Here is a 13675-nt window from a genome sequence, read left to right as displayed (position 1 = left end):
AGATTGATCAAAAGCTTTAGTCTTGATCTCAAGCTGTCATTGACTTACCGTGTCTCCTTACCTATTAGATGAAATCAAGACATAGATGAAGAAGGACCAAGATTATATTTTTTTTAATAGAAAAAAAATAAAGCACTTTAGATTTTTTTTTCGAATGAACTGTGAAAGGAAAGAGGAATATTATGGGAATGAGTATCGAAAAAGACACATGATTTGGTCAATTCGAAAATGAAATGCGCATTTTGAGTAATTCGCAAAACCAAATAAGCAGTTCTATAAAATGCGGCGGAAACTTTATAACTCAAAATTTTATTTATTTTTCACATTCCTCTTTATATAGAGAGAGATTACAATACGTCCTCTGGGACAAATAAATATCACATCTTGTAAGTTTAACAAAAATACAATAACATGTAACATGGAGAAAATAGAGTACAAACACTGACTAGCCAAAATTAAAATTGCTAAAATTTATGGTTCCTCTGGAACAAAAAACAATACTTAGTAAACAAATAGTCCAAAAAAGAAGAAAGAAATTTGGAGGCGTAAATAATCCTGGAAATATGATCATGGTTAATGTAGGTGAAAATACTGAACTCGGATACCCTGCCTCCCTTTCTTTTCAAGTGTCCACCTCGTGTTGCTTCCTTTCTAAAAAATGGGCTGAATTAACAGTTAAAAGATTTTGTTTTAGAAAGAAAAAGGAAGATGCATTTTTGAAGAACGATATCGATCCATGGGAATTTATCTTCGGCGTTTTGATTCTTTTCTCATCTCTTCCATGTAGATCTCCATGTTGGTTTTCTCCCATAAACGTTTCTGGACGAGGTTATCCTTCGTAGATTCATCTGGACAGTGTAAAACAAAGTTAAAAGATGTCTAAGTCGAATGGAAGTCTAAGTATGCTAGGAACTAAGTTGATCTTGTGAAGAAAATGTGTTCAGGATTTAGAACTTGACTACGTTATGGACAATGCATGATGCTAAAAACTTTCATTAAGACTTAATTATTTATTAATTGGCCTACTACTTGGATTGGAATCACAACCTTAAAATGTAGTTCAATTGTAATCTGGCCAATGAAAGAGTGATTGAAGGAGGCAGTGTAGTTGCTCTAATTACGAACCATCAGCTCATGTATCTTTCATATGATCGGCAGACTTGGTGTCGCGGTATACATACATATAGTTACTTTTTAGATAAATATGTGAAAATACTAGAAAAGGAGGGGGAAAAATACTAATGTTTAAGAGCTATTAGGTGTAAGTATATGAATCTAAAATGAGAGGAAATATATTGAAATTGAATAATATTTTTAAAGACAACAAATAATCATATACTTGGAGAACTTAAATCTAAAATGTACTTAATCGCAATAGCTGGGACAAGCAAAACTTGATGATACGATGATGATTGAATAAATCACCACAGGAAAAGATTCGAGGTCATGAATAATTGGTGTTTATGCACCAACCTAAACAACAAGGAAAATGGGGGCTCAAACATGACATGTTCCACTGCAATATAACTGTGTTTATCCATATTGCAGCGCAGGTACAAACCAATTTTTCTTAGATTATTAACTGTTAATTATACCCTTCCCAGGTATGGAAAAGGCCTATAATTTGTTAATGGTGACCACATATGCATCTGCAAATAGGCTTGAATACTGCAAATGGTCAATACAGTGATCTGACAATTGCCTTCTAAACCTTTAATCTATTCCTACTTATATACTTCCAACAGTTGATTAGATTATTTTTCTAGAACAGGTTGTATTCAGAAAGAAAAATTAATTGTGGCTAGGAATTCTCAGAAATTTAAATGCTAAAAAGAATAAGGTTCAAATTAAATTATAGCTTGGCAGATAATTAGAATTTCAAAATGGAGCAGACTAACACGTTACCAATATTTCTCCATGCCTCAAATGGTACTCTGAGAGATTTTTGTGTCAAGTAACAAGCATCATTCCATGAGTATGGCAGCTTTTTGACCTGATATCTCCAAAACCAACATGTTTGCCAAATCAACAGCTGGAAAAGGTTACAATTCTTAGATATTCATGGTAATCATATTCTTATAGAAATATGCAAGAAAGAAGGGCACGATAAGGCTTATTAACAGTATAATACAAAATTCACATTTTTTATTAAGTACTTTTCTGATAGACTCAGAAACCTTGCCAAGGGTGTAGGGAAGAAGTATAAATTGCACGCCAATAAGATTCCAGATGGAAGGTCTCTCAGCTCCCTGAATATGTAATTCAAGTTCACCACTAAGCTCATCTTCAACTTTCCTGACATGATTGAATATAAATTCTAAGACAGATGTTAAACTTGTGAAAAAATTGATCAGGAGGTGTCGCTAATAACCCGAGATCAGAGAAAAACAATAAGGCAAACACTTTACTAGCAACATAAATTTAAGAAACAGAATCATCAAATACAATGGATGAAGGGATAGATGGAGCTCATCGATAAAGAAGGCAACTTCAAATTTGCTAACATTCAATGTAAGAGAATGTTGTATCTCTAGGTCACAGTTATGGTTATTGGGACTATGGTTGCTAAGATCAGCCAATAGACAGAGCATCTGAGTAGGATGGATATTGACAAAGGATAATTCGATCTTTCCCAATAACCAGTTATTTCACAGAGATCTTCGAAGAAGTTAAAAAAAAATAGAAGAAATAATATAGAAATGAGTTAATTTTGCTAGAAAATAGATGGAAATGAAATTTTATCAAATCGAGAGAAAAAATGGATGAGATCAGTTGAAATTTGGTTGAATTGGTTGATTCAGTAAACTTGAGGATTTAGCAAACCTTTTGATGTCAGAGCTTTAATCCTGGCAAACACATACAAGAGGGCTAGAGTCTTTTTTGTCCTCTTGAATTTCAACTTAAATTACTCGACCTCAGCACCATGGGAGATTATCACAAGATCAATAATGCAACTTACATACTATAAACAACCACTAGACCAAGCACATTATCTATCTATCTCATACTCATAGAGAGAAATTTTATAGAACCGATTCAGAGATAATTTAGGTCCCAATAAACCATATAATATGAAATATTAAATAATAAAGTAATTTTATCAAGAAAAAATAATAATACAATATTATTCAGTAACTTTATAGCAATAAATGTGATTTTAACATTTACCATAGTATTTTTTTTATTATATTTTATAAAATATTTATGTGATTTATTACTTCCATATTAATTGACATATACATCTTGATATAGTATGACCTAATAGTTCCAAAATATACATTTATCAAATAATAGCCATAATAACATTGCTAATTGATAATGATAATAAAATACCACAATTAGTATCGTGATAATATATTATATATTACTAATGTAACTTTATTATTTCTAATATTTATTATTTATAGTGTACATTGTTAATTATATGATCCTTGATGAACCATAATTTACATCCTTATTATGAATGCATACAATTTGTTATCTCACATAAGAGACTATTTTTTTTCCTTAACAACTGCAATTTTATCAATTCTATTGATTTGATATGACTAGGATTTAGGTTTTTTGACCATCCATTTCCAATCATACCAATTTTGACAATGACGCCTGGAGACTATAAGCACTAATCTTCATATTCATGAAATGCTTATAATTTATTCATGACAATAGTTACCACTTCTCAGTAGAGCTTGGTCAGCCAAATACTCATTCACTGACAACTCTTGTAAACTTGATCTACAAGATTCCCTAATTTGATCAACTGACTGCATCAAATAAAAATCTATTCCTAATAAATCGGTTCAAGATGGACCAACTCTACGTATAAATTATAGATACAAACTAAGACTCCCTTGAAATCTCATGATATCAAAGGGAGATAAATCAGGATATGATTAAATGTGTGAAGCATACTGTCCTAATTGCTTTATAAAATTTGGATTGCATGTGCTACATATGTTAATTATTCAAATTCCATTGCATATCAGTTTTTAGCATTTCCAAAATTGCAAGCAAGGAGAAAAACTTAAAAGAAGCACACTCCTACTTGTCAATTTGTTTCTGACCCTTCTTCCTGTTTGTCCCGCTTCCAGAGCGTTCCAGTTCGAGTGCCTTTAACCTATTTTTATAGGCTGGTGTTTTCTTGACCATGGCAACAGCCTGCAATAAAATTAAGGAAATTCATCACTAAAAGCACACAGCAAAGAACTGATAAGGTGCCAATCAAGAATTGAAAACAACGACTTCTCTTGCTTCTTCTAGCCTAACAGTAGGATCCAAACGCGAAAAGGTTAGCATGCAGAAGTTTTCCTGGTTAACACATCTACAACTAAAAATCAAAAGTTACAAGATAACCTAAAGGTTTTAAGATAAGTAGAACAAAATGAAATCTAAAAATTTTCTTTCAAAAATAAAAGAGTCAATGCAATAGTTGAGCTGGATGATCATAAAATTTTTGTAAGAGATTTAGATATCTTAGAGCTATTATTCAACAAGAATAGGGTGTTGATGGAGATATCATTAATAGAATAAAGAATGAATGATCAAAATAGGAATGATCTTTTAGAGTTTTGTGTAATCACCACCTGCCCCTTAGGCTAAAAGAAAGTTTGATAAATTATGGTACTTACCGACATACATTATGGGACAAATTGATTAGCTATTTGGAAGCAATAAGTCTTAAAGGTTAATATAGCAAAGATGAGTATGCTAAGATGTATGCAGAGAGTTGTTAAAAATCATAAAACAAAGCATATAATATCTAAGAGTAATTAAGTTTAACTCCAATATATGATGATCCCAATAGTCAAAGCAAATACTTCAAAATTGCCCATGAGGTGAGAACAAGTTGCTCTCTTGATTACTTTCAAATTCTCAATATTAACAGTACCAATCTATATCATTCATCGATACAAGGATGATCAAGAAACAACTGATTTTTAGTATAGACCAGATAGATTTGTAAGATTTAACTTTATAGATTCATTGTTCTCTCTTATTCCTAAGAAGGCTATATTGTGTCTTAATACTAAGCAGGTACGACCAGACTTTTCTTTGTGGTCCATATAAGCAGAAAGAAATGGACAGGCACAGAAGCAAATCCTTGATGCATGTAACTCGTATGAATGGTTAAGCCATTGTTTAAACCTCACAAATAATTCTCTTTTTCTAAAACAAAATTTTCAAATATATCACATGCTATCCACCAACAAGCTCATAATTTTTAGTGTGTTATGCTAAGAGTGATAAACTACTATTGACTGTAGACACTTGCACTGCAAGGAATAGGTTGTAAAAGTAACATATTTTCAGTCATAGGAAAAATAATAATTTATTTTAGACAGAACGGCAATAAAGATAAATTTGCTTCAGCAAAAAAGGAGAACAAGATTGCATATTGTTTGTAGCTTCCCAATTTGAAGATCTAAAATTCTCACAATACCTGTGTGTACCTTGTCCATTGATTTAAATACTGCAAAGCAGAAACAATCAGAAGAAGGCCCACCAAGACAGCACGAGGATCCTGTCATTTAAAGGACAGAAAGTAGTGATTGCAACTTCATCATCAGATCCTACTGATATTGTCATAAAGCGCCAACTAGAAAATCAAAATAATAGTTTCATGAAACTATATGATAGTCTTACTGTTTTATGCCCGTAATATGCACGGTAGTAACGAGCAGTATTGTAGAATACCTGTATAAAAACAGAAAAAGTACTGATATTGCAGACAATTACATGAACACGATAAAAGAATTTGCCTCTTTGAAAGATCAACTAAGTTCTGCATGTAGCTTTAATATTAGAACCTGAATTGGTATGAGATAATTCTATCATCCCGGTAATACGACTATACAGATGCAAAGCCATTTAAACAGAACTTGAAATAGACTTCAATGTACTGTAAGATGCTTATTGGACAAATCAAATTTTAAGAACATATTTATGAATCAGGCCTTAAGCATTAAGCAAGCCATCAAGATCAATTAACTTTATAAAAAAAATATTAATAGTGTTACAGGCACAAATTACATTCTATTAAGAAATTAATCAAATCGTGTTGCACAAACACCTCCATAAATGCATGACACTGTTTGAGCATGTAAAGTGCATGGAGCAAAGGACTAGTGTCATGAAAGGGATAGGATTAGGTGTGAAATGTTAGAGAAGGAAGAAAGTAAACCTGATAGATAGTGATTTAGGCATTGGTTATGCAACAGATGTTCCAGAACCAAGATAAACATAGATTATATATTAATCCAAAGAGGAAGAAATTTTGGCAATAAATATCCAATTTAGCATCTGGAATAGTGAATAAACTCATCCAAACAATTCCTTCAGTAACATGATATATGTGGCAAAACTTGGGGGGAAAGGAAAAAGAAAGAAGAATGATCTACATATTGCAGCAGGCCAGATTGTATGGGAGCAAAACCTATCATTTGCATCTTACTGCCTCACTTTGTCTAAATAAGAGAGAGAGAAAGAAAAAAGGGGAAAAAGCTAGGCTGGAGAGGGATACATAGAGAGAAATATGAAGAAAGAGAAGACAGGGAAGTGGAGATACAGGAAAAAGAAAACTCTATAGAAGCTCTCAACCTTCTCTCTCCAGCTGGCGGCTGATCTCTCATGATCACCACATCAAAGCCACAATATTGGAGAACACTGACCAGCGTACCCAATGACAGTGGAAATACTAAAATTGGAGACAGGCCTCGTGTTTTTGGAAAATAGCATAGTGCACAGACTAATACTTTGTTAAACACAAACAGACAGTAAATGAAGAAAATATAGAGGAGAAAAGAACCATCAAGTTTTACCTGGACAACTACCCAAGGATTTTTTTTTTGAAATTATGCATAACATAAATCCTCAAAAATTGTCTAGCTATAGAATATTTTTCATTTCCAGGAGGTACTTTGTATCCACAAAAGAAATAAAAAATAAATTGATGAAGGCTACAATAAATATCATGAAAAAAGAGTTGATACAAAAAAATCAAAATAATCAACAATGGTTTACCTCTTCAGGATGTGCAATTGCATAATCATATTGCTCCCTTGTGGGTTCATCTTTTAAAATCTGGAATATAAAATATTTTCTCAGTTATATGCAGAAAATCAGATTTGTCTACTCAGAAATCTTGAAACACTAGAGAAATTAAGCTACAGTTACAAAACTTCAATTCCATTGAAGAAGCATCTAAATTCGACAGGTAAACAGGTAATGAAGTGGATTATGAGAATAGAGTATTTCCAGCCATCTAAAATAAAGTGGTAAGGAACCAAAATCAGCACCATTAGAAGCATGTAAGGCAAAGGTGCGAGAACTAAATTTATTCGTGTCAATTACGAAACACAATTATCAGAAGCATGCCCCATATTTTTCAGTGAATTTCAAAACTTGATTAAGAAGATAATTATCACATTAAAGACCCTAACATTATAGAACCTTGAAACCTTATAGTGTCTAATGCCTTTGACAAAAATGGTAATCACACTGTTGACCCCAATGACATCAGGTTGTATCTACAAGAGCATGTTGCATGACGTCTGTTTCTTTAATTTAGAACTAATAATTGCAAGATGTGGTAGATAGTGATGTGGTATTTACTTTTTTCTTAAGTTTGAATATGGAAGCAACTCACTGAACATACAAGCAAATCTTAGGGCATTTCTTTGGATTTGCATCCCATTCTTCGTTCTCATGTTCAGAACATAGTGCACACTGAAAGAACAAGAAATATAATCTCATATTGGATGTTGTCCAGTGATCTGCCAAATCATAGTTCTAATTTTCCCCCCAGATTTTGGGATGTTAGCAAGTAAATAATGAAGTCCCTATCAATTGTACATCATTATGATCCCTTTTGTCTGAGCTGTGTTAAATCCCAGTACCTAGACCAACTCTTATATACCATTCTCCCATTCATGAATTCTCAAACATACAAAAATACTATATAATTATTGTTTCAAGTCAGATGTGCTTTCCAGGGGAAGGGAGGAGATGGATTTTCTTTCACTTTATTATAAAGGAAAGCTTCTTCTTGCAGGTTCTTCAGAATGGCACAAAGAGAATTTTTTTGATTCAGTGTACAAAATTTTTTGGATTCAACGTCGTATTTGAATATTCACTAGCATTTCATTTTGGTCATGACTCATTTAAATATTCACTAGTAAGCTGACTAAAATACCTAGTCAACTTATTATTAAGTCAATGTGGTCAAGTTTCTCACATGTAACTCTTTCTTTATTTCTTTTCATCTAACCTCACCTGCCAAATTCATGGGTTCCTACTTTTCCACATCTTACCACATTGCTTCAATCCTCATGATGATGTTTCCACTGCCCACTATGGCCTTTATTTGCTATTGATTTATCTGTTTGAGGCAAAGCAATCTGGTCAGGGGGTGTCAAACAATTCTGCAAAGACACAAACATACAACGCTACATAAGAACACAAGGCCAGAGGGTAAGGCAAACACTTGCTGCTCGCGAAGTATGTGGATCAACGAGAATGCAAAACTACTGACTAAAGTGTCAAGGGAACCAACAATAAGTGCTTGCACATACATGTGTGAGCAAGGCATGACTTTTGCATCATGCTAGTAGGTGCACAAGCATATGGATGGTAGCAGTTGCCCTAACAATTGAGTACCCACAGATACCTAACTTAAACAGGTACCCAAAACCTGACCTGTTTAAGGTATTAGTAGTTGTTTAAGTTAGGTGCTCCTCAATATATGATTATTAGGGTACATATTGTCATCCCTATGCATGTGCACCTACTAGCACATCACACAAATCGTGCCTTGCTCCACAAGCCTCCCTGCTAAAGTGGATAATACTTTCTGATAACACATTCCAAAAAAAGTCTTTTAGTTGTATTCATGATAATTGATGATTTTAACAGTAGATGGCTAATATGTGATGTCATGTTTGTTATTTGAAGTTAATCAACATCCCTTTTCATCCTTGGTAAGAATTTATTTGAGCACCTTCAACGACCTAACATAGTTGTGCGGTGTTTAGGTACTTATTTAATTAATCGGGTGTGTATAGATATTAGTTTTTAAAATTTATATGGACATTTAACAATTCAGGCACTCATTTTATTAAATGAGTATAAATTTGTGTAGTACAACAAATAGTAGGTATTAGACTCTTTGCCTTCGCTATACTTTGTGTGCTTCTCTTGCTGCCATGTGAGAAAATAAGAATGAGGAAGAGAGAAAGTTGACTAAGAAGATAACAAAGGACTGAAGATTTGTATTACAAAATGTTGACTTAGCAATGGGCATCCTAAATAGCTTTTTGTTAGCTTCCTAAATTAAATTGACAAAAACTTCAAAATAAAACAAAATGAAAGTTTAATGATGACAATAGAAATAAAATTTTACCTTAAGCGCATTATTCACTAACAAAGTTATGGTTTGCAGCACTTTTTACACTTAGTATTCTAATTTTCAAGTTTAGGAGGAGCCATGGCGCAATGGTAAAGTTGTCGTTGTGTGACCGGTAGGTCATGGGTTTGAGTCTCGGAAACAGCTTCTTGCAAAGCAGGATAAAGTTATGTACAATAGACCCTTTCCCAGAACTCCGCATTGGCAGGAGCTTCATGCACCGGGCTACTCTTTATTCTAATTTTCAAGTATATACAAAGACCTAGTGTTTGAAAGGAATGCACAAAGAGTTCTAGACAAGGGACCGCATCACATATCTAACAATTGCCCCTTGATGCAGTTCAAGTGCCTAAGCAGGCTAGTTAACCCACCTATGCAACAAAAAAGAAAAAATTGGGTCAAATTATTTTACAATGAGCGACTTTCTGAGGACCTTATTCGCAAATTAAACTTTTAGTATGATAGCACATAACTTTTAAGTGTTGAGCATTTATTTTTCAAGTGGCAAACACATTAGATACTAATTATATACAAGTTACCTCTAAATATGACTTATTACACATTGTTATATAATGTGTTTTGCATTGTGTGATTAACAAATATTTTATTATATAGTGTTATGAATAGGATGAATTGAATAATATACTTTGTTGGATATACATTATCATTTTTATCAATCTAAATATAGTTTGATATTGCATGTCTCCTCATGCCTCAAATGTGTTATGCAGTAGATTTTTATAACCTTGTTTGAAAGGAAACAAACATAGCGACACCAGACAAATACTTATCTAAGACTATAAAGAATCGTATGTTAATGCCATCACCACGAGTATGCCCAATTGAGTCCAAATACAGAAACTTTGAGCAGATCACTAACAAAAGTAGTTTCCCAAACAATGAAACAGTAGTAATACCCCACCTCATAAGCATTCGCAATTTTCACAAAATGCTTCCTTGACTCGGGATCAGGGTTCTTATCAGGATGACTAGAAAAATCATACACAAATAAGCCTATCAGGGAAGGAAAGAGCTAAGTGGGAAAAAAAGTCAAATAAGCTAAATCGAACTTGTGAGCGTACTATTTGAGGGAGAGCTTGTAGTATGCTTTTTTGATCTCGGATGCGTTGGCGCTCTGAGAAACCCTAGAACAGGAAAGTAGATAGGGAGATAAGAGAAAAAATTGTACCTTGGGGGAGATCGGAGGGGAAGGGCGGTGAATTGTTAATTTACCCGAGGAGATCATAGCAGTCGTCGTCGTCGCAGTAGATGGAATGGCAAATTGGTAAGTGGACGAGGACGATGCAGAGGAGAAGAAAGCAACCGCTCCGCTGGGAAGCCGACGAAGCCATCGCCCAATTCCCCGCTGGAGGTGACTCGATTCTTCCGTAATCAGTGATTTAGAGATCTCATCGATTTTAAATTATTAAACATTAATATATATACATTTCCATACATATCAAACTCAAATATTTTTTATGTTTCCGTAATTTCAATTTGGTTGTTTGTTTTATACTTTTATTCGATGAAATAATAATTAATTATGATTACTTGCCTTTGTCCCAATACCTTTCAATTAATTTACCATAAAGTTTAATATTTTATTTTTTTACTACTCTTATTTTTACTACTTTTATTTCTAAGTCAAAAGGAGAAGCATCCAATTTTCATTTTTATAAAAAAAAATATCATATTTTATTATTCAATCATATATAATTGCTCAAATGTCTTTCAATATTATTTTATATTTATCTCTCATCTAAATATTAAATTAATCGAGCACGTTGTAGCAGCTATTATTTTATAGCTGTTACAACATGAATTACTACCATTTTTGTTAACGTTATAGTAGCTACAATTTCATAACTACTACAACGTGTCTGACCGATTCAAAAATTAGACGAGAGATAATAGTATTGAATAGACTAGAGGATAGTTGAGTAATTGTACACGGCTATAGGGTGGAGCACTATAATTTCATAAACTATAATTTCATAACTATTATAATTTCGACCGATTTAAAAATTAGACGGGAGATAACAGTACTGAATAGTATTAAAGGACAATTGAGTAATTATACATAGTTGAACAGTAGAGTGGAGCGCCCTTTTTGATAAAAAAAAATCAAAATAAAATGCCCTTTTGATGGAAAAAAAATAGATGTCTTCTTGATTTTTATTTATTTTTCTATCTTTAGTAGTACCCTTTAAAAAAATCCGCTTTAGAAAACAAATCTATAGAAGATTTTTAAGATGTAACTGTACGAATTTAAATTATGAACCAAGTATACTCAATGGCGTAGTCATGATTTTCAACTAGAGGGGATGAATTCAGATAAAATTTTTTAAAAATCTTAAACTTTACATTTTACTTCGCAACTACACACGATAATTTTTAAAAATTATATTTCATAATTATAATACATCAACACTTCTAAAATCAAATTATCCAACTCTAAAAGCTCAAAAATACTTTAAAAATATATAAATTGTAATTTTTACAAATTTCAAATATTAGTGTAGGTTGATTTTCACAATCCAAAAGTCTAAATTTTGAATTAAGGAGCTAAAATGAATTTAAATTTAAAAATTTTGATTTTATCTCTTGGTTCTAGTTGAAACAACGATTTATCAATTTTTGAAGTTATTTTCTTCAATACCTATTGAAGAATATAACACAACTCAATTAATCAATTAAAATTTTAAATTTTGGACTCTGAATATCAAAAAATAGAACAAACAATAAAACAGTGAACTGATGTTCCACTTTCACTCACCGTACCACAACCTTCGAAATCACACTCTAGTACTAAAACTGAGTCTATGCTTTCTCAAATCACAATTTTCAACGGCAAGAACCAATAGTGATGGCAAGAAATGAGTCACACAACTCCAGTGAGAGAAGAGGGCCGATAGACTCATTCCAAGTCACAATATTTCCTCGCAAAAATGATACTAATAGACAGCTTAGGTCGAATGCTTTCTAAATATGTGATCAATTTAATTTTTCGATGACTAATGGTGGTGAATCGGTCAGTCAAAATGGCGATAAGGGTTTGAGACTATTTTAAAAAAGAAATAGAGAGAGAAATGAATATGAATTAAATATATTTTGATTTTAAAGAATTCACGTAAAATTACGATCTAGAAGAATTCTTATTTAATTCGATTTAATCAACTATAATATTGTGAAGTAGAAATTAGATTTTGAATAATGACAATAATATAATATTGTGAAGTAGATATAATATAGATTTTGATTTATGATGTGATAATAATTTTATACTATATATTTATGTATTTGTGAAACTCCTTTTATATTATACTTGTTGTAATTTATATGAATTTTTTTTATGCATGTATCATTCATCTTAATTATTCATGCATGTAGTACAAATGAGTAGGTACAAAGATAAGAATTTCGTTAGTTTAAATGAATTGATTTAACTAATTTATGATCGATCCAAGTTTATTAACTTAAATCGATCGGTTTAAAATAAATTAAGAAGATTTTTATAATAATAATAAATAAACAAACTAAATTGTCAAACACGAAGCAATAGTGCTGAATCTAATAGATAGGTACAAAGATAAATATTTTATTAATTTAAATCAGAATTGATTTAGAGTTTGATTTGATCAAGCTGAATCAAATTTATTAACTTAAATCCATTGGATCATTTTATAAATCTTAGAGGGGGCTCCCGTCTCACGTGGCTACCCCACCGTAAATACTTATAATCTTTTTTTGCTATTATAGTTTTTATATTGTACTTATTTAAACTCTGTTAATTTTTTTTACAATACTTATTTAAACTTTTTTTATGTTGCACTTTTTTTTATTGCACTTATTTTTAATATTTTCTACTCTTCGAGTAGTTTATCCTACACGACCAAGTTAGTCTGAATGAACTACCCGACCCATCCAATTTTATCGATCCGAGTAGCATGATCAAATCGACTAGTCTAGTAAGTTTGTCTAGCTTGATTGGTTGCTTATACCAATCAACTCACTTAGCTTCATAATTTGTTTCTATGTAGGATTGATATATAGAGGATACTAGAGGGGTAATATAAAAGCAAATTGATTGCTTCAAACGTTTGCTCGGTTTACAATAGAGTTAGTATTAACGAATGTGTCAAATACAAATGCGAAGGGCAAATAAGCAAATACTTATCCTCTGCGTGGTTCAAAATCTCTTTCAAAAACTCTTCATTATTGTATTCTTTATTATAACCTATATATATATATATATATATTGTTATATATTGTCTA

At 32.1% G+C, this 13675-nt stretch overlaps 1 protein-coding gene across 1 annotated transcript; it reads right to left on the bottom strand.

Moving 5' to 3' along the window:
- Positions 1–455: 455 nt before the first annotated feature.
- On the bottom strand, positions 456–10800 carry LOC141848481 (dnaJ protein ERDJ7). Its single transcript, XM_074736514.1, has 10 exons — positions 10634–10800; positions 10483–10545; positions 10323–10389; positions 7021–7080; positions 5644–5694; positions 5441–5521; positions 4046–4158; positions 2178–2295; positions 1906–2032; positions 456–848 (listed from the first exon to the last, which is right to left on the bottom strand). Exons 1-10 carry the CDS (start codon positions 10750–10752, stop codon positions 745–747), a joined length of 903 nt encoding a protein of 300 aa, XP_074592615.1. The 5' UTR covers positions 10753–10800; the 3' UTR covers positions 456–744.
- Positions 10801–13675: the final 2875 nt, after the last annotated feature.

The sequence above is a fragment of the Curcuma longa genome, chromosome 17 (assembly GCF_044706935.1).
Source record: "Curcuma longa cultivar G26 ecotype Majalengka, Jawa Barat chromosome 17, ITB_CL_G26_1.1, whole genome shotgun sequence".
In the NCBI taxonomy this organism is placed as follows: Eukaryota; Viridiplantae; Streptophyta; class Magnoliopsida; order Zingiberales; family Zingiberaceae; genus Curcuma; species Curcuma longa.
This window is presented reverse-complemented; position numbering and strand designations above follow the sequence as displayed.